Source organism: Callionymus lyra, chromosome 10 (assembly GCF_982586985.1).
Source record: "Callionymus lyra chromosome 10, fCalLyr1.hap1.1, whole genome shotgun sequence".
NCBI classification, from domain to species: Eukaryota; Metazoa; Chordata; class Actinopteri; order Syngnathiformes; family Callionymidae; genus Callionymus; species Callionymus lyra.
Genome location: NC_141827.1, coordinates 25,691,299 through 25,713,965, shown reverse-complemented (window position 1 = coordinate 25,713,965; position 22,667 = coordinate 25,691,299). Strand labels below are relative to the sequence as shown.

Genomic DNA, 22,667 nt, shown 5'->3' with positions numbered 1-22,667 from the left:
ATAAAACTGATATAAGCTCATAACATGAACCACTGAAAATATAATATAACTACTTCAAGATCCATTTGTATTCATTTGTACTTTACACGTTTTTTGACCATTTAAGTTGTTAATGAAATATTTGTAATATGAATTCAAAAGGATGATTTTTCATTTTGTGAAGGTGAAACTGAAAATTGTCAAAATGCTGGATTTCCTCCATCAGTGATTCAAGGAACATTATATTGATAATTTAGTTTCACCATCCTGTACAGAATTAGTATCAAATTATTTGATATTTGCATTAAGAAGAAAATAAATATTCTTAACCCTTTGTGTTGTCTCTGGGTAAAGGTGGTCCGAAGGCCTGAAAACAAATATGTTTGAGGTATCCCTTGTGTTGTCACGGGGTCAAGGTGAACGACCTCCCTGACTTGTATTAATACTTATGCAGTGGTGGAGGTCGTTCACGTGATAGTGCTTAGGTGAGTCTTTTTACTTCATATTGTTTAAATCATTACGCTTGTTGGTTATTTACATAGATATTTTAGTTTGTTTACAATGAATCAAAGGTGCACATTTAAGTCTAAAAGGTTCAAAACAGAATGTTTATTTCCCTTGAGAAAGAGCAGTTGTAAAAGTTTTGAGCTTTGTTAAAGTGTCATTACGGGAAGTTGAAACAAGAGTAACGATTTTTTCTACGCTGGACCTGAAATGGCCCGGGTGGAGACCGAGAGAAATGTTCTCCATGAATCTCATTAATTAGCCTCTTTTTGAGTCGTTGCTTCTTGTGCTGCATGAGGAGAAGTTCAGACAACCTTGAGCTGAAGGACGTCGGGCCGTGGTCCTGGAGGAATCCGCCGCTCCTTCTTTCGCCGCAGCACTCTGAGAGTGAGGTCAAGTAATAGAAAGAAAAAAAGAAGAAAAGAAGAGCATAAGTGAGTATTTCTGAAAGATTCAGCAGTGAACTATGAAGCTGCCTCATCACACCAGGGGCAGAAAAAGAAGATCGCAGAGGTCGCAGTTTTCAACTTAAACATTGATGATGTACATTTGTGCCTCAGATGCGTCTGTTCAATATCTAACGTAAGAACCAGAGGGATCTAAGGATGACTCCCTGCCTTCGCCTCATGAAGGAAACTACCTGTTGAGGCTGCACGGTCGTCGGCTTCTGGCCCTGAGGGGAGCGAGAAGGTGAAGCGCTCGCTCTTCTGGCAGCCAACTTTTGGTTCATCTTAGCCAGAACCACCTCTGAGATCAGCTGACGATCCTCAGCCTGGTGATCCCCGATCAGCTGCATCGATGATCCCACCACCTGGATGGACAGAGAGCGTTAAAATCAGAATAGATAAAAGGGAATAAAACAAAATGAAACTATTTCAGGAAAGTCATTGAAAAAGTTTTTTTTATAAACACAAGTTCATGTTAATGCTTGAGAAACCATTCAATAAGAAGAGTTTTGTTTTAATTTTGGCTTTGTTTGGCTATTGACCCAAGTGTAAGTACCGAACACTAATCTCCACAAATGTTCGACCTGTTCGTTTGGGTCGTTTAATTAATTCTCTCCGAAAGTTGGTCCCAAAACCAGATGTGCCGTTTTTGTCCCAATTTGTAATGGCTTGTTTGAATTATACACATAAATGAGGATGATGATCTTACTGCCAGTGCTGGTGAAATAAAAGTATGTTTGGCTGCACAACCTTCGCGTTGATTCAGGACTATGTTGATTATTTTGGCGTGTAATTTTAATGTTCGAGCAGCTGCAGCTGCAGTTTTGGATACATTTCTAGTTCATTACTAAATGTTCTGGCTAGTTGGTCACTTTATTGAGCAGAAAACTGTAATGATGGATGGATGGATAGAAGAAACGAAGGATGGATGGATGGATGAATGGATGGATGGATGAACGGACTGATGGATGGATAGATGGATGGATGGATGGATGGGTGGATGGATGGATGGATAGATGGATGGAAGAAAGGAAGAATGGATGGATGAATGGATAGAAGAAAGGAAGGATGGATGGATGATAGAAAAAAGGATGGATGGATGGGCTGATGGATGGATGGAAAGATGACTGGATTGATGAAAGGAAGGATGGATGGACTGATGGATTGATGGATGGATGGATGGATGGATGGATGGATGGATGGATGGATGGATGGATGGATGGATGGATGGATTGATGGATGGATGAATGGATGGATGGATGGATGGATGGATGGATGGATGGATGGATGGATGGATGGATGGATGGATGGATGGATGGATGGATGGATGGATGGATGGATGGATGGATGGATGGATGGATGGATGGATGGATGGATGGAAGAAAGGAAGAATGGATGGATGAATGGATAGAAGAAAGGAATGATGGATGGATAGAAGAAAGGATGGATGGATGGATGGATGGATGAATGGATGGACTGATGGATGTATGAATGGATAAAATAAAGGAAGGATGGATGGATGGATGGATGGATAGAAGAAAGGATGGATGGATGGATGGACTGATGAATGGATGGATATAAAAAACAAAGGATGGATGGATGGAATAAAGGAAGGATGCATGGACAGATGGATGGATGGATGGAAGAAAGGAAGAATGGGTGGTTGAATGGATAGAAGAGAAGAAGGATGGATAAAGAGATAGAAGAAAGGATGGATGATAGAATAAAGGATGGATGGATGGACTGATGGATGGATAGCTGGATGAATGAAAGGATCGAAGAAAGGAAGGATGGACAGATTGATGGATGTAAGGACAGATGGTTGAAGGAAGAATGATTTAATCATGGATGGATGTATAGAATCTCATATCCTCTAGCGTATGCCACAGACCTGAGATGAATGTGCTGCTGGTTGTCCTACAACATTTAGTGCCTGGCAGAGAGCGAGCGTCTAACGTAATAAGAGTAATAAAGACAAGCCCTCTCTGTGCCACAGACTCTGCCAAGCACCGTATATACTCCTGCTAAGAGCCTAATAACACCTTCCTTTTACATCCTGTTTACACCTGATATATGCTACTAATTACTTCCATCATCGTGAAAAGTAGCTCCGGCCTATAGGAGAACATTCACTGAGAAAAGCTGAAGAGATGATGTGTTTCTTTCATTACGCTTTTACCTTGTTTGTTGCTATTTGTTTGTCCAATTATACACTTTTATCACCCAACGTGCTCACTGGTATGATAACAAGAGGAAAACATAAACAGATGTTGGCCTGTTGTTTACCAAGAAGAATAAAATACATTCATCTGTCCATCCCTCATGCATCTATCCGTCCACCCATTATGCATTCATCCGTCCATCCATCATGCATCTATCCGTCCACCCATTATGCATTCAACCGTCCATCCATCATGCATACATCCGTCCATCCATCATGCATACATCCGTCTATCCAACATGCATCCATCCATCCATCCCTCATGCATCTATCCGTCCATCCATTATACATTAATCCGTCCATCCATCATGCATTCATCTCTCCATCCATCATGCATCTATCTGTCCATCCATCATCCATTCATCTGTCCAACCATTATCCATCCATCCATCCATCCATCCATCCATCCATCCATCCATCCATCCATCCATCCATCCATCCATCCATCCATCCATCCATCCATCCATCCATCCATCCATCCATCCATCCATCCATCCATCCATCCATCCATCCATCCATCCATCCATCCATCCATCCATCCATCCATCCATCCATCCATCCATCCATCATGCATACATCCGTCTATCCAACATGCATCCATCCATCCATCCCTCATGCATCTATCCGTCCATCCATTATACATTAATCCGTCCATCCATCATGCATTCATCCATCCATCCATATACCAATCCATCTATCCATCAAAACATTCAACTTTCAAACTTTCAAACTATCCATCCGTCCATCCGTCCAATCCGTCCATCCGTCCATCCGTCCATCCGTCCATCCGTCCATCCGTCCATCCGTCTATCCATCCATCTGTCCATCCGTCCATCCGTCCATCCGTCCATCCGTCCATCCGTCCATCCGTCCATCCGTCCATCCGTCCCTCCATCCATCATGCATCTATCCATCCACCCATCATGCATACATCCGTCCATCCATCATGCATACATCCGTCTATCCAACATGCATCCATCCATCCATCCCTCATGCATCTATCCGTCCATCCATTATACATTAATCCGTCCATCCATCATGCATTCATCCATCCATCCATATACCAATCCATCTATCCATCAAAACATTCAACTTTCAAACTTTCAAACTATCCATCCGTCCATCCGTCCAATCCGTCCATCCGTCCATCCGTCCATCCGTCCATCCGTCCATCCGTCCATCCGTCCATCCGTCCATCCGTCCATCCGTCCATCCGTCCATCCGTCTATCCATCCATCTGTCCATCCGTCCATCCGTCCATCCGTCCATCCGTCCATCCGTCCATCCGTCCATCCGTCCATCCGTCCATCCGTCCATCCGTCCATCCGTCCATCAGTCCACCCATCTGTCCATCCGTCTATCCATCCATCCGTCCATCCGTCCACCCCTACATCCTCTCACCTCGGTGATGTAGTCATTACCATCCTTGCCACAGATGGCTTTGACAGCACAGATATCAAGTCCTCCAAATATCTCGGAGCAGGTATCGACCCACAGCTTAAACCTGTCACAGAGAGACATGAACAGCTGGATTATCCCTAAAAGGTCTTGACGCTTCAGCGAGAAACTCAGTAATCCCTAAAACTGTGACCAAACCCTAAACGATTAGAGCTGACTTTCCTTTGAACCAACAGGTAGCAGAATATCTCAACAATTAGCAACTATTTTCTATGAATTTAGACACATTTTTTTCATGTTCCATACATTTACTTTTATCTCCCTGTAAATACATAAAATGCTTGGAAATATTTTCAACAATAAATATATCCTGCACGTTTTTTGTATTTATTATAAATTATTCAATTTATATTGAAGTCATGTTTACAATACTTTTTCTGAACATCATTTTACATTTATAGTTTCATTTTGATTGTCATTACATAACAAGTATAAATAATAATAGCATACAACACCGATTCTTCTTAAAAAGAAAAGTACTTTTTTTTTTTTTTAAACCATTCTTCCAAGATTTCTTTAAATCTTTATATATAAATTAAAAATAATTACAATAAAACTATTATGCTAATAATAATAAATAAATTACAAATCCAATCAAACTGAATTAGATTTACTTTTTTTTTTTTTAATATAATTTACAGTCGATAAACATGTTTTTGTAAGTTATTATATTATTATATAATTTTCTTATTTCTAGTTTCAAAGATTATAGAAAAAACCTTTTTGGTTCAGAGATATTTAACTCCATGAGTCAGTTTTAGAATTTATCAGGAACTTTCCATGTATATTTCAGTGTGTAATGTAAGTAAGTAATTTTTATTTAAGTTTATACACAGTTTGTCCTTTAAACATTCAGAGAATACTGAACAGTTACATGAATCAAAATACAGTGTTGGCTCCTGCTGAGGGAGCAGCCATCTCCACCCCAGGACGCCGGTTACGGCTGAGTGACTTCGCTGAATCAAAACTGTGAAACGTCAGAGACACGTGTGACGCGGCTGCGAAGCCGAGCATCACTAATGCAGAAACAGTGCTCACTTGTCAGTCATGGCTACTTGTTCCAACATGGCAGATCCAGTGTTGCTCTTCCAATTACCAGAGATGGAAGTTCGCCTGGAAAGAAGAGGAAAATGGTGCATTAAAGGACTTCAGTCGACTTCATCAATAGATGTTGACACGATTATAAGCATGCTAGCTACAGCTTGGGACATACATGACCAACAACTCACATATAAGCCTTGTAGTCGGCACCGATCTTCTGGACTCTGATGTCATACTTGGCGTCTACGAAGGGCTCTGTGGTGCAGTAGGTCTGAGTGATGGCCACCACGCTCGCTATGTCCTGGAAGTCGCTCACGTTATCCACTTTGACCTGGGGAGGGAGAAGGACAAGAACACGAGTCGTGACCAGATAAAAAAAAGTTTCTGTTTAATGTTTCACTTTACAAGGCATGTTTGTTGAATAACGTAGAACACAGAAACTCCCTTAGCTTGAGCTTGAGCTTTCTTCAATATCTTTGAAAAGGATTGAACTCATAGGAGTTATAACTTCCTCCAAAGCGGTAAAGTAGAGTTTATCTAACAAAATTGATGGTTGATTTCAATTCAATTTTCAAGAACTGATGATTTATATTTATGGTGATTTGGATCACCATCTGGATCAAATAAATCAAGGATTCGTCCGTGAGTTTGAGCTGAGCTTATTCTGTGTGGACACTTTGTTTTTAAACCAATTACGAAGAGTAAAAATGTCCAAAAAAGGAATCTAACGGCATGACACCAAATTTAAATGTATGGTGAGAAAGAGTTGAAAAATTGAATTTGTGGCTCTGTCTGGGGGTCATTGGTCTTCCTTCAGTGACCATGTCACACATTACTGATGTCATAGTCGGTGGATGGTGTCTTCAAACTTTGACTGTGATTCATATTGTTTTTAGATTGATGCAAAATAAATGTTTTCCATTCATATTTTTATTGTGCTTCCATGTCATTAATTAATCAAAAAACTGCTTATTAATTTTTTTGTATCATTTTCCAAACCAAACAAACTTAAAAAAAATGGCCCCCTTTAGACTTTTAGCTCAGGGTAACCAAACTATTAGCTCCATACCTTCCTGAGATTTACCCAAACAAACTGATATCCAGTTTCTGTTATCACACGCATAATTCAATTGCTTCTTTCGGCAGAGAGGAGAAAATAAAGCCAAGTCTAAGAGTGAGTGTTGAAGTGTTCTCCTCCAGGGGATGACAAGAAAGAGTGCAGAAGAACAAGAGATAAGAATTCCTGAAGTGATCTGATAGAGGTAGATATTCAGAGCGACAGACAGCTACATGATGTAAGACTGAGCTGTTTAGAAGGCAATGATGTGAGGAGAGATCGCCGATAAGTGATAAAATAGAGCTCATAAATAAACACAGTCGTCGATCGATTCTACTGATCGGAGATATGGAGTGACAAACCGGGATCGGAGATGCGGGAAGAAGGGGTTGGGATGGGAGGATAGGGGCTTTATTTAGAAATTGTTAACGTGTGTGGTTTAAGAACGGGTAATTATAACATAAAAACAACTTTATTTCTAGTTGTTTACTTCATTAACATAACATAATATTCTTTCCTCAATTTTGTCCATATAAAAATTACTTACTTACTTACTTATTAACATTATGACCATATGAGGAAGTCAGACCATCTATTAGAATATGATTTGATATTTGTAATAAACTCTATTCTCAATTTTAAAAACATTAAAATGCATAGCTCTGGTTTTCGGAAATTAGTGAAAGAGGGTGAAAAAATGACTCACCTTTCCCATTCCAGAGTGGGCGTGTCCGATCTTCACCACTATCGGGAAGCTCGGCGTTGTAATCTGAAACACAAGAACCAACTCATTAATGACATTTTGACGGTGTGACCGGTGCAAAAAGAAGTTGCCTTTTACTAATTTAAGATATAACCCGGTGATCCTAGTTAGTTGTTTTAACCACCAACTGAAAGCTATTTTATTTATGTACCTTTCATTCTTAGGACACAAACAAGGATCAATGAATCCAATCTGGATTCAGCTCTTAGTGCATCTTGTTAAGATTGTCTCGAAGCTAAATTGAAGCACTTAAATGAAGATATCTTTGCACCAGATGAATTCTAATAGAAAGTGCCAGTGATTGTCATGTTCTCATGACATACATTTGAAACAAAATGACACTAATAATACAAGCAATACTAGAACGCTTCTTAGCCAACTTAAATTGCTGTTAAATGCTAGTAGGCTAGTCCTGAAAAGAAGTATTCCGATTACAGTCAATACCACAAGGGATGTGAAGAAGAAGTGTCAAATTAAACGTTATTCATTTGACCTCAATTTCTCCAGTGTACTTCTAAGGTTTGCGTTCCAGTTGTTCAAGTAATGGGAAGTGAATGAGGATCGAAATTGGATTGTACAGAGGTTACACCGACACCGTCACATCTGACAGACCTGTGTGTTTTGTACGCGAGTGATTCAACAGACAGAGAAAACAACTAGTTTTCTCAAGAATATTTTCCTAGAACATATTAAAGAACATTTGTCTTTTGTCTAGAACAGCTTAAGCCAAATAATACAGCCTCCTTAGGACTGTACATTCTCCACCTGCCAGTAGATCAGACGCGGATGAAAAGATTTAACAGATGTTTTTTTTACACCACGCAACATCGGCAGTGGCTGCTGAAATATGTCTGGTTGAAATGACAAGGACATTTTTTAGAGTCGATGGTTCTTAAGGTGCTGGTGACGCTTCCACAAAAAGTCAGTTTACTTCTAATTTAATTGACTTATTATCAAACAATTTACTTCCTATATTTTTTTTCACACAATTTTACTTTTTTTATCGGTAGATATTCCAGCTATTTAATTTTAACTAATGGATAGCAGCACACCAGTGTTCACTGTTAGTGGCTGTTATGCAATACTAGTTGGGTTTTCGTTGTCATTAGAAAAAAGGACAATTAAAAAAATTGTGTTCATCGAAAAAATAACCTGTCAAACGTTTCTCAAAAAGTTTTTTACGCATTCATAAGGTTATTGAGAAATATATAGCAATGGAGCCACTTTGTTTCTTCCCATTAAATTATATGACTCAATAATAATAATAATAATAATAATAATAACAATGACAAGGTGCTTTACACAAAAACAAACATTATTTAAACACAGCAAAGTACATGAACCCTTGTGTTATCTCAGGGTTGTTTAAATTGATCCAGAGGCAATGAAGGGATACCACAAACACATTTGTTTGTGTTAAAAGTGTTAAAACAAATGTTAAAAACAGCACAATAGTTAAACAATATCAAACAAGATACATTAACTTAATATAGCAAAACATTATAATATTAATGTAATACAGGAAGGATAAAAAAAAAGTAAAAACCCATTGATGAATCAACACAATCATATTAAAGCCAGTTCATAAAAGTGTGTTTTTAAAAGATATTAGGCTGATTCCTAAGAATGGGAGTCCTGAAGGAGATCTCTTGATCCCCTTCTGATTTTTAACCTCGACTCTGGAACAACCTGTGTGGTCGTATGACCACATTGCTTTGAGGAAACATGGCGTCTACAGGTGGGGATTGAAAAAAAAGGCCAAGACTTTTCTAACCTTACAGGAGTAAAAATGTTGCCACCAGTAAGGTTTGGAGTGTCCTTCTTCCTCCAGTCATATGGGATAAGACTTCAATAGAGTTACATCCTTCCTTGTAATGCTAGATAGTTAGAAACGGACTTCAAAAAGATGCGAGAATAAGTGGCAAAACAACGTGTTTTGTTTTTTTTGGGCCTTTTAGAGGGCTGTCTTGAAACTGTTGAGTACATAAGAGGCTCCCTGTGTGCGACCCTCTCAGCATTCAAGACCAGAGAGTGAGGGGATCCAACTATTGTGAGTCTCTCTGTGTCGCGTCCAGAGAGGGAGAGAGAGAGAGAGGGAGACAGACGAGAGACACGGAGCAGAGAAGGCGACAGTCGCTTTCTTTCCAATAATTTTCAAGGTGCACTTTAAACTTATGAACATATTTCTATCAGCAGCAGCATCTTCGCTCAGGGGGAGCTCGCACCACTTCTTTGCCGCCGAGGGATCTTAAGCGGATTGTCCGAGCCGAGTGCAGGAGATAGCTGGAGTCATCGTGGCCATGTCGAGGGAGAGGAGAGTGTGTCTGGGGCTCTGGGTGCTCCTGCTTCTCGGGGCACATTTGGAAGCGCCAGTGGAGGGATGTAGCTGCCATCCTTCTCACCCGCAGCAGCTCTTCTGCAGCGCAGAGATGGGTAAGTCGTGATCTCGAAGGGCATGTAGAGCAACTCGATTAGTTTGATAAATCAAGAAAAGGGTTTTTCTGTAACAACTTGAAAAAAAACAAAAAACAAGCTCTCACAACATGCCACAGTGTTTGGCCTACTTTTTGGTCTCCCTGCCTGTCTGTCTGCACGTCTCTCGCCTCTCCTCGTCATCCTGCTTTTAGCTCAGGCCAAGATCAACACGCTGCCGTGAGCACTTGGCCTGAGACCGTGGAAAGCTGGAGTATGTGGCGTTTGTCAAAGGTTACACTCCAGCGGAGAGCAGAGTGCAACAGGGACGAGGAGGGAAGTTTTGTTTTCTGGGGTGTTTTTAATGAGGCTATGGCTCTCCGGAGGGTTTTTTAAGGGTCGTCGATCAAAAAGTTGAGGATCACAATTGGCTATGAACTACAGAAGGAATTTTAATTCAAATTGATGAAGAGTGAATATTGGTGAGAACTGGAAGAATTGAAGTTTCAGGGTAGCAACAGAAAATGGTGTTTTTAAAAGTAAGAGATCTAACTTATTGAATCTATGTATTCTGTAGTTTTTTGTCTAGTCCATAACTGTCCCTCTTCTGAAATTAGACCAAACACGGTTGATGTCGGCCAAATTATTTCAGTCTAATTTTATCATAATTAAAAAGTATATATTTTAGGATCTATATAGTTAACTACAGACTTTTATTTAATTCTTTTAACAGTATTTTACCTGATGGATGGTAAGGCCTCTTGATACAGCATCGACTGCATCATGATACATCATGATACATTTTCAACTGCCAACAGATGCTGCTTCCAGTTAGGGGATCAGAGCCAAAGAATTTAGGGGGCTTCTAGGGGCTATTCGAAATGAAGACACTGTATCGTGATACAGTTGATGCTGTATCACAACGCCTCATTAACCCGTCACTAGTTATTTCCGCTTTCAGGGGGTGAAACTTAAAGTCATGATGCTAGGAAACAGTGAACTAGTCTTTAATTTTGAGTAAAACTTTTATTATAAAGTGCTTCCAGGCCACATATTAGTATTTGGTGGGCCAGATTTGGCCCTTGTGCCTTGGGTTTGATGTAAATATTTTGATATAAACCTATATCTTACTGTACACCAGGCTTGTCTAACTCAAGGACTATGGGCTGGATATTAGTCAATAATACAATTTAAAAAACTCTAAAGAGTACTTTTAATAACTGGCTCGATTGAATTCATATGGTCAGCTTCAGAAACTCAATCCAAGAATGTTTAAGTTAAGGTTTACACATTTGTTTTGCCTCATCCATGGTTGAGTTAGATACCATTATAGATATCATCTCCTTTTAAAAATCATACATGAAATCATTTGCATTTTAAATAGATTAGTGACGCTAAGTAGATATAAATACGAGACCTGATTTCATCTGCTAAAATGAATTCAGGAGCCTAGACCTCCACGATATTAATCTCACAATAATCAAGACAATGTTGGTCAATAGTCAAAGTAGTTTGGAGGGTAGGAAAAAGAAGAAGGTCAAAGGTGTTAGCAGTACAAAGGAGAATATTGAAGCATGCTATAGTAATAACTATCAATCCAGGAAAATGTACAGAGTAAAGTACTTTATTGACAGCATGTGTTGAACTCAAGGTCCAACCCTCCCTTTTTATTCTGAGGTGGCCTGTAAACGGCTTGGATTTTCATTCATTTATTAGGAATTTAAAGTGAATAAAAAAAAGCTTTTCCCTTGCATGTTCATACAATCACTCCAAATAGACAGATTACAGTTCCAAGTACTTGATCTTGGAATAAAAAAAAGCAAAAATTTACAGAGAGTAGAAAAGGAATTTGATGAAAAATGAATTAGAAGACATAATTATTTCTATTTTCTTTGTGTCTATGACAACCTTTTAAAATGTTCCGCTTTTTCTACTTGAGTGTGATTACCCTGTAAAAGACAATAAAAAGCCATAATATATAAAGTCAAATTTCAATATATAAGAAACTTCTGTGATTCTCTCAATGTGGACACAGTACTCAAAGGATTTGCCTATATCTTTACAGGGAATGTGTGTACAGCTCTTGTGTAGCAGTTTGGAATAGAAGTGTGGATGATGGTAGACAATGGTTTAGAGGTTTATTAGCGTCTAACCATTTGTGTCTTTGGTGGTAGCACTGTAATCTCTTTTCTAGTTGTTCAACCCTTGTGTTATCTCAGGGTCAAGGTGACCAGTTATCCCGAAAAATAAACAGGTTTGTGGTATCCCTTGTGTTGTCTGTGGTTCCCTGGCTTCCAGAAATACATATGCTGGGTCACCTTGAACCAGAGACCACACAAGGGTTAAATACCAAAAAGACAATCTGGTGTTTGTCTAGCTAAAGACCAACAAATGTTAAGTAATACATTTCTGTGAAGCTAGTTCCGTTTTGTGTAGATCTTCACTGGTTAGGAACCTCCTTTTGTTGGTGTTGTTCTTTTTTTCAACCCTCTATTGCTTAATCCAGTGATTGTAAAGGGCCTACATGACATAGATCCACTGAAGACACAAGAACAAGATGTTATCTAAGTGTTGGCCCAGTGGTGGCCTTCAGTTGACCTGATGCTGTTCACAGGATCCTCTGAATAAAGCTGTACATCTGAGTAATGTCCCATCTGGACAAACAAGTCAGACATGTTTTTGTGTGTTTCAGCTGGTGTGTGTGTGCGGTGTGTGTGTGTGTGCTGGACATAGGCCAGTGCCATGCCAGCACAGCCTACTCCATCTCTCTTGCTTTCTTCCCGTCTCTCTCCCTCTCCACTTCATTTCCATGTCTATAGGCTCGGTCGAATGGTCTGAATACTAACAATATCAGTGTGAAAGACGACTGACAGTCCGGCTTTGTGTGGATGACAAGGCTGCCGATTCATCTGAGATGGGGGAAGTTACTTAGTACATCAGTTCTCATGGTGCAACTGAGTAATATTTCTCACTGGTAATGGAGCTGTGAGGAGGCAGATGCACCGACACTTTCGTTTTTTGGGTGAATCGGAATCCATTGTTTCTCTATTGAGGTATTATCAAAGTGAAGCGAAACTTGGCTCAGTAAGCTGGTAAAAATGTGTCTTAAAATTTAGAATATTGGTATCAAATAACTTTAATCTCAACTGTCAAAGTTAGTCAAGGCGGCTTGAAAATAATAGAGGAGAATTAATGTCAAATTGAATCAGATACTCTCAACATTTTACTGTAAATAAAGATTCATTTGCCCTTTAAAGCCACAATACATAACATTTGACATTTTGGTTTTTAATGGTTTAATTTTGAACAAGAAAGGCTCATATAATACAATTCTCTAACTATTATTTTAATGACATTTCTCACTAGGTAACTTCAGTATAGCCCTGAGAGTCTATGGTAATTTCTACAAAATGACGTTTATACTATACTTTAAGTACTGCAAAATAAATATTAAAAATATTTTTTAATAATTTCTTGCTGATTAAAAAAATATATATGGGGCATTTAAATCATGTTTTTGTGTCCTTTATCCAAAGTTGATAATACATTAATTAAATAACTTGCAGCTCTAAGTGAGCTTATGTATATTAACTAAATAAAGTTTAAATACAATTTCCCAAACTTTTTTCTGCACAATTCTAGAGTGTTCCAACAGAAGCCATTGATATTACATTTAGATATGCATAAGTCAAAAAGTGATTATATTCTGTTTAATATTTACAAAATTGAACTGTATTTACTACAAACTTGTATTATATTATTCTATAACTGAATTGCTGGGATCTGTTTTTCCTTTCTCCACTATAGTTTTATTTAAACTGTGTAGTGTCTTGAGATAACTTTGTTATGATAAGACACTTTAAATAAAATTGAATTGAAAATTGAATAACTGTAATACTTTCACCCGGTGTCAACATTTTAGGACTACAATGTGGGGCATTTCTTACAATACTGTTTTTATCATAAGAAGAATTACTTCCTTATCATTTCTTTTTAACTGTGCTGTTTTTGTTTATTATTAAAAAACAATAATAATCTAGTGACATATAGACATCAAAACTAAATCATGAAAGCGAATAAAGTGATATAATAGTATGATAAATAAAAAAGGACTAAACATCTTTCCTCTCAAGCCAGCTTCAAGAGTTATCCTCCTCTGAACACAAAACTCTGTTCCTGCTCTTTGATGAGCTCAAGAGCCAAAAACAAGAGCGAGGTTTGCTTAACTGAGCGAGGATTAGAAGGTAGCGCTGGGTCACGCTTTCTTTCTCTCTCACTCTCTTTCTCTCCAGCGTTTGATCGTTCCTCTCCTGCCTCCATCTGACTCGGATATTTCTGTCCAACACAACAGAAGATTCTCTCCTGCAGCAAAGGCGCGATTATATTTATACGCCGTATAACTGTTTACATCCTGATATTAAGCTGGCAACTAAAATTCTGGCGTGCTCCTTGTGGTGCCTTCAAGTAAAGTATTGGGGACTTTTAGACGCTTAAGAAGGAAATAAAGATGAATATTTCAATGATCAAGTGGTTAAGAACCTTGTGTTGTTCTGAATAATTCATTATAAAATCCATATATGGTTTTTAGTTCACTCTTCATTCGAGGAATGTACTGCAGCTGAATTTGGGACACATAAGTCGGTTTGAAGTTATTTTGACAAGTTGAGCAAGTAAGTCGTCATCACGGCAGCAGAGGAGCCGTGAGATAATCCATAATTCATCCTCATAGACAGAGAATAATAGAATAAAATAGAAATGTAACAGTATACTTTGGCACACACGTCTCAATAATATTGTTTTCTACTTCATATAGAGAGATAGATAGAAGTTTATTGATCCCTCTGGAGATCTCCTTTGGGAAATTGTTATTCCAATCACTACACAACAACACAGAAGATAGTTTCATAAAAAATAAGAACAAGAACGAAGTTATAAAAAGAAAGTACAAGATGACACAATCTAATTCTAAAGATTGATAACATAGATCAAAGAAAGTAACAAAGACAAAGGATACAATATTAATATAGAATAGGCTCATCTTTTTGCACCGCTCCTGCCCCCAAAGTCAAGAATTATACAATCTAATAGCACGAGGAATGACGTCAAATAATCATGATCGCTCAAAACATCATCATAAACATGATTTTTATTTGGATTATGAATTCAGATTATGTTTAAAAAAAACTTTAACAACTTAAAAATACAATATAATATCATCGCCAACACTCAACATCAATAAATATTGTCAACATTATATAAACATTTTTTATCTATGGTTTTATTTGTGGGGAGATCATAATATTCAAGTTACTGTTACACTTTAATGTTAAAAGTCAATATTTTTTAGTCAAATGTCAGATTACAGTGGTCAACATCTGAGACAACAACGAATGTAAATATTAAGAACTGGACAAAAAAAGCTCAGTTGCAGAAAAACTTAAAGGATAAAATGCGTGGATGAGTAGAAGAAATGAGTCCAGTAATGAACTGCTTGTGATTTAATAGAAGCCTAGAAAATAATTATTGAGTTCCAAAAAAACTGTAGAACAGCAAGAAAGACAAGTGTCACTTTAGGACAGAGAGAACTTAAAACATGACTTTCTCATCGAAGAGAGTTTCAAATCAAGTGCTATTAAAGATTAAATTCTGAATATTTACAAATGACTGAGGCTGTCCCCAAAGAGTTGTTAAAATATGTACCAGTAAGAATAGTAATAAAGTAACACTTTTTTGACCTGCCAGAGAGCGCACAATTGTTTGCCTCTTTCAAAGGTACAGAAATTACGAATGCCCCAATTTGGATCCATTGAAATAAATCAATATTAAAAACCACAACTAATAATCCACTTTCAACTGTTATTACTATTTCATCTTAGACATGTACAAAGTCAGGGCATCAGTGATGTTAAAATAAACACTTTTCCCCTCAAATTATAACTCTAAAAGATTGCATGTATTCTATCATAAACATTCTTTTTGACAGTAATATAAAAAAAGGCCTTACAAATTAGATTTTTAGAGCAAAAACTCTGAAACTGTGGGTCCTTTGAAATGATATGTTTATAAAGCCTCAAAACAATGTTTCTGTTTGGGTTAGAAACATTAATTTAGCTTCGATCTCCAGATATTAATAAATATTTTTGCCAGATCGATTTGTTTTTCAGGAATTAGAAGTGGTTTTCTGTATGTGTAATGTATCTTTCACTCAGTAAAGTTTTAAAGTAAAATATTTTCACTCAATGTAATACATGTGGACACTTCTGATGTAGCAACTTCCAGTGTCACACTGAACTTGCCATTATGCAAAAAATTGGGAATAAAATGGACGATCTCCCACATTTAGCACCAGTTTTGAACTTACGCAATCTCTTCTCTCTCTTAAAAGTTAGCTTGTGATATTCACTGCCAGCAAACTGTTAATAAAGTTTTAAGTGCATCTTAAAAGTGTTTTAAGAAACACTTTTGGTTAATTACTAGGTACAACATTTTTGGTACGTCTGTAGCAGCGTAAACCAAACCCCTAGTGGCTGGAAGTTGTATTGAATCTTTCCTTATAGCTCAGCTCAGAATGATATTTGAGTCACATGTGACAAGCATGATTCACAGTAGCGTGTTAGCCGTATGATCCGCTCGTGTGTTGCTTCTGCTGGTGGACACACAGGCAGCTACTTGTTATTCCACCAGGGTTCTGATTCCCCCCTGAGAGGCCAGGAGTTGCACATCCGGTGTCACCAGTGTCGCCGGAGCAGGCGGAGAAAAACAAAACGTGTATATTTCATACATAACTTGACCTGCTTTGCTTGTTTTGTCAATAAAACGCCATCTTTCTTCTTCACCCTGTCAGTGATCAGAGCGAAGATATCGGGCGAGAAGATCGTGTCACCTAGCAACAGTTCCTCCCCGTACATGAAGATGATCCAGTATGAAGTCAAGATGATTAAGGTGAGCGAGCGAAGCTGCCTGACAGGAATATTAACGCCACACGTTGGGCTTCCATCGCTCAATAAATGCTTGAGAAAGAACCGTCGACCTCCCTCACCTGTTACCCTCAAAGCCATTTGGTTTAGAAAACAACGCTCATGAAAATATCGCCAAGTTATTATATCAAGTGTTTGGATTTTGTTGAGAATAATTGTGTTTTGAAGGCGATTCTTTTCATTGTTAATATAAAAATTCATCTTCCTTTGATGTTTTCTTCGACTTCAGATGTTCAAAGGTTTTGAAAAGGCGAAGGACATTCAGTACGTTTACACGCCGGTCTTCTCCTCGCTATGTGGAGTCAAACTGGACCACAACAACAAAGCCGGGTACCTGCTCTCAGGTAAAGGAGAACGCGTTTGTCGTGTTTTGGGAAATTGTCAATTTATTTTATTTCACTTTTTTAATAAATAGAATTTACAGTAAACATATAAAATGTTCTTGCGTAACTAAACATGATTTATTGTGTCTTTTTTTTCTGTATGGTTGTTACTATTGTGCCATGTCTAATGTTGTGTTTGCCTGAGTTATATTTGTTTTTTATGTAAATCATGATGTGATGTTTCATTAGAACAGTTGGTCAAAACTAATGATGTGCTGATGAAGTTTCATGAAGCAGTGTCATGTTGTTTAGAGGTCAGTAGGTGGCGCCATCAGTTTGAAAATGATGTGTTTTATGAGAACAGTACAAAAAAGTAAAAATAGTGCAGAGACCGCCATCTAGTGGACTCTGAAAATAATGACACTAGGTCGTGAAGCTTCATCAGGCCATCGCTATCTGAGAGGTTATATATATATATATATATATATATATATATATATCTTAAATTATTATTGTTTTAAATTATATAATAGTATGCAATGGACCAGTATCAATGTACAGCTCGTAAATTTTACTTCAGTTTAAAATGAATGTGATTTTTTTATTAGAACAGTTTTTCAAAACAAAGGTAAATAGTGCAGAGACCGCCATCTAGTGGACTCTGACAATAATTGACACTGCTTCATGAAGCTTCATGAGACCATCACTAGTGATTTCTATATGTTATTTGAACTCGGAAAGAATACATATCTTTATATATATATAAATATACAGTATATACATAACATATACTTCTTCCAAAACTCAGATAAGTACATTTCAATAAGTGAAAAAAAGAGTGCAATTTTGCTAAAAAACTGAAATCCAGAATTCATTAATAAATAAAATAAATACAAATGCAAAGAAATAACAGTAAAAGGTGCACTAATGTTGGCCCACAGGAAGCATGTGGAGCGATGGGAGGATTTCCATTGGTCAGTGCGACCTGGTGGAATCCTGGGACAACTTGTCTCTGTCACAAAAGAAGAATCTCAACTACAGATACCAGATGGGCTGCGAGTGCCGAGTGAGTAGAACTTGTTCAATTCAACATGGGACGGAAGTGTTAAAGCTTCTTGTTCGCCGCTGAGATCCCGTTCGAAAGCACGTTCAACGAGTCCGTCTCTTGCGCAGATCAACACTTGCTACTCGGTGCCGTGTGCGTCCGCGGGAGACAACGAGTGTCTGTGGACGGACTGGTTGCTGGACAACAGCCTAAACGGAGAGCAGGCCCGTCAGTACGCCTGCATCCGCCGCTCCGACACCACCTGCAGCTGGTACAGAGGTGGACCCCCTCCCGAGAGGGACTTCCTGGACTTGTCCGACCCTTGACCTGCGTTTCTGAATAATCGACTTCCTTCTCACACTTTCGGAATCAGAATCGGCTGCTGAAGTATCTCGTAGTATTTGATTTAAAAAATGTATTGATCATGTCTGAGCTCTTTGGCTAATGTAGTACATCACCTGAAGTAGAGATGCTAAATGTCAGCATTTACTATTTTTTCCCTTTGATGTACTCACGAAGAGATGAACTTCTCAGCTACAACAAACACTAAACACTTCCACCCGGCTCTCAGTAGCTAAAACACCGTAATCGCCGACTAATCAAATGTAACAAATACAAGGAGATTCATTATCTTCTTTATATTGTAAAATGCTGTCGAGCGGACAAAGAAAAGAAAACCTTTATTAAAAAAAAATAAAAAATAGGTACTAAGAATAACAGTAAGATTAAGTAAAATAAGGATATTTGAATAGTTAAATCATGTCATAATGTTGTACAAAAATAAGCGTTTTGAAGAAGCATTACAACTGACAAATACTCCCGAGAAAGAAGGAGAAACGATAACGAAAATAAATAAATTAAGAACTTCAAAAAGTTATATTGAGAATTAAAGTAGCAATAAATAATAACATGAAAGGAAAACAAATTAATTTTTGAGTAGCTTTTCTACACAATCAGTTTATTTGTTTTTCTCTGACCTCATGAGGGCCACGTAAATACAGTCAAAGGGCCACATTGGGCCCCCAAACCCACATTCTCTGGCTCTTCCTCTTTATCCTTAAAAAGTGTTTTTTTTTTGTTCTAACTAATGGACCGTGAAGTTAAAATGTAATAATAAATATAACCTCTGAAGTTTGTGGCATATACGCCAATCAACATTAACATTATGACCAGTGACAAGTGACTAAAACAGGCAGCAGACGGATCTTTAAAATGAAAGATAATTAGAGAAAATGTTGCTGTTGAAATACATTTTCGTCGGGTGTTCATGTTCTGGCTGGGCTTTAAAAAGAAAACAGTGAACCAGTGACTGTCATTGAAGCGTGCAGGGATGAACGACTGGTCCCGAGGCTCCACTCGAATGGAGAACAAGGTGTTGGAAAACGTAATTGGGCTTCAGCTGCAACCTATTATGTCAACCCAGTGGTCGTGCTGTTATCTCTGGTCGGCGTAAAACGCCGCACACCTTTGAGCCAAGCGCTCCTGACAGAACCGATAACGTTTCCCGGTCGCCAGCCCGGGGTTTTAACGCGAACACAAGCTGACACTCGAGCCGCTACAGATTACCGGTGACTGCGTTGACATGTATACATATTTTATAGCACGTTTGTTTTTAGGCTTTAGCTCTGTGGTCGCAGGAGACATTCCTATAATAGTTGAATAATAACCAGGCCGTTTCAAAACCCTCTGAATCAGCTATTAAAACAAAACAAAGGACTGGACTTTAACCATAATTGAGAATTGACCACCTGTATTAAAACACCAACAATTGAATGTGCAGCTTATGAATATAAAAAATCTTATAGAGATTTTTACATGTACAGGAATTTAACAATTCAACGGCTAACAAATTCTACTAGCATAGCATTAGCATCTTCCCATGAGCGTGTGTTTACTCGTTTGTTTTTCGGAACTCTCTTAACTACTAAAAATATATATTGTTTTGCATCGACAGAGACTGGTCTTTTTTATTTATCATCTGCTATTTTTTTTAATGTTTGTGATCAACTGTATATAAACCGATGGAAAGCCTGAATTGTCGTCAACCCTCTTTGTGTGACTTCCGTATTAAGAGGTTATGCATTTGATAGTAAAGCATTAGTTTCTCCCGCCATGCTTGAATAAATACACATTTCTCATATCCAGACTGATTTTATTAATAACCTTGATAGCAACATCAGGATTTACAGCGTACTTTGAGTGAGTTGCTTTTATGCTACACTTTAAAAACATTAACACAATAACACAATAAGAATTGTCACAAAAAAAAGTTCATTTTATATTGAAAGAATTCTTTGTATTTATGTTCGTTTCTGTCTGAATAAAGTTTTTTATTTCATGTACCAAAAAAGAATGTATATAAAATGTATCACTGGAATATTGTCTTTGTCTTTTTTTTCATGAATTCAAAACCTGGTGACGTGCAGAGAATCTATTTCATGTTTTGCTAAACTACCTCTGTATTCTTTGGTGCTAATAGGTGACAGAAGGAGCTAAATATCGTGAGCTCCAGAGAGAAGCAAAAAATATCTGAGCAAAAACTACTTTGGGGACCACTTTCTGTTCCTTTATTAAAGTAGAGGGAGACAATTTTGTGGAATCATTTTAATTGACTCGTGGAGCAGAGCTGCATAGAGTTCAGCAGAAGGAAACGATAGAATCAATGCTCCTTGAACACACAATACACTGATGAAAGTTGTGCGACCAAAATATAAATGGCATAGTAACAAAAAACATATGTACCTTCTTTTTCTACCTATTATTTCAACAATGTTCTTCACTACGTTCTTTCGTACGGGCGATCCTGCTGGAGATGTTAATGCAAAGTTATTCACGTTTAAATAATAATAGAAAAGGAAAATAGATATATTTTGAGTATAACCAGGAGGAGAAAACGACAAGCTTAGATGTTTTTATAGGGAGGAGAACAGGTAATTATATTTCCTCAGGGGCCACGTTTTATATAAAGTGACTGTTGTCAGGGGCCTTCGAGCCAATTACAAGAAGAAACAAAAAAATGAAAGTGTCATTATGCCATGACATTTTATAACAAAGCTAACCAAGCTAAATATTTTAAAATATTTATAATCATACAGATGATGAGGAGGAAAAAGTAAAAAGTAAAACAAAAAAAGATGTTATGCTGTTGTTTTGTATTGAAATGTATTTATAAAAAAAACCCACTAAAAAGAACCTGTTAGTTAACTATCAGAGTATTGACCACTGCCTTACTTAAGTAATAAGTAATTTGTATCTTGTCAATGGATTTTGTTTGATAATATAGTGTTAGAAAATGACAAATTGACAAACAAAACTCAAAAAAACAGTAGAAAAGATAAAATCTCACCATGTCTTTGTAGTTGGGGTAGAAAGTTTGGTCGATGAGAGGAAACTTATCCGAGCCCAGCTTCTTCTGGTTCCCGATCAGCTGAGAAAACTGGAGAAGGAACAAAACGTCGTTACGACGAGATGTTCTTCGTCGCATCCTGAACGTTGTCGTCACTTACGGCCCACGGTTTGTCACAAAGGCTGTAGATGGACTCCAGAGAGTTGACGGACGGAACCCCTGCGTACTGAAGGCCGATGATCAGGTTCCTGAAGTCCTCGTTCTGGGCCATGCTGAAGGCGTGTTGACGCACCAGCACGAAGTCGGGCTTAAAAGACCTGATGTTGAGAAGAGAGACATGGACAATGAATCATGAAAACCCCCAAAATTAACTCCATATTTCTACATTATCCCTCCCACACATTTGTCACATTTATGGTGATCGCTTTAAAGCGTATGCGCCTGCCTCGTCGAGGTCTTCGCTTCACTTCTAAATGTCAAAGTAAAACATTTTACCTGCCAATAAAATAAGGATTGATATCCACTAACACTAAAGGGCAACCGCTTTTTTTTTTATTTTTAAAAGGGCCTCAAAATGTCGGGAATGTAAGAACAGCAGTAGACGGGGGAATGAGACGAAGCAGGGAAATCTGGCTTCAGCGAGACCATCAGCAGCTCTGTGTGCGTCCAGAATACTAATGCGACACTTGGGGGATCTCCGGAGAGACGGAGGCAGCAATTAGCGAGCACGACCTCTAAGAAAATGTCAACATTGCTAATCAAAGAGGGGTTTTCTTTATGTCTACTGTAATTATATCCAAATTAATTTCAGTAGGCTTTTTTTTTTTAACACCCTTAGTGTCCTCAAGGGACGTCCAACAACCTTGAGTTCCCATACTTATGTTTAAGTATCTTATTCATCTTCAATCTTGTTATTTTTTCTTTTTCATGGGAATAAAAATAGCTGTTTTAAACATTTTAATGTATGAAAAGTGGCTGGTGAATTAAGTTTTCATTTATAAATAAAGTGTATTTTTCCGTCATAATTTTATTTTTCCACTCACAGAATTGGGACGGCGGTTTCGTTCATTTCCATCAGGGCGGTAGGATCAAGAG

The 22,667-nt window shown here is 37.9% G+C and overlaps 2 protein-coding genes across 2 annotated transcripts in view; one reads left to right on the top strand and one right to left on the bottom strand.

The window, feature by feature from the left end:
• Positions 1 to 22,667, bottom strand: part of syn2b (synapsin IIb) — a 67,300-nt gene that overhangs the window by 6,415 nt on the left and 38,218 nt on the right. Inside the window, exons 4-11 of the mRNA XM_087800396.1 lie at positions 21,733 to 21,889; positions 21,573 to 21,662; positions 7,413 to 7,475; positions 5,838 to 5,980; positions 5,647 to 5,721; positions 4,552 to 4,654; positions 1,124 to 1,294; positions 798 to 864 (exon numbers count right to left, since the gene is read on the bottom strand). Coding sequence (XP_087656522.1) covers positions 798 to 864; positions 1,124 to 1,294; positions 4,552 to 4,654; positions 5,647 to 5,721; positions 5,838 to 5,980; positions 7,413 to 7,475; positions 21,573 to 21,662; positions 21,733 to 21,889 — 869 coding nt within the window. The remainder of the gene's footprint in view (positions 1 to 797; positions 865 to 1,123; positions 1,295 to 4,551; positions 4,655 to 5,646; positions 5,722 to 5,837; positions 5,981 to 7,412; positions 7,476 to 21,572; positions 21,663 to 21,732; positions 21,890 to 22,667) is intronic.
• Positions 9,503 to 20,603, top strand: LOC148071229 (metalloproteinase inhibitor 4-like). Its single transcript, XM_087801298.1, has 5 exons — positions 9,503 to 9,902; positions 16,726 to 16,823; positions 17,088 to 17,202; positions 18,123 to 18,247; positions 18,355 to 20,603. Exons 1-5 carry the CDS (start codon positions 9,770 to 9,772, stop codon positions 18,550 to 18,552), a joined length of 669 nt encoding a protein of 222 aa, XP_087657424.1. The 5' UTR covers positions 9,503 to 9,769; the 3' UTR covers positions 18,553 to 20,603.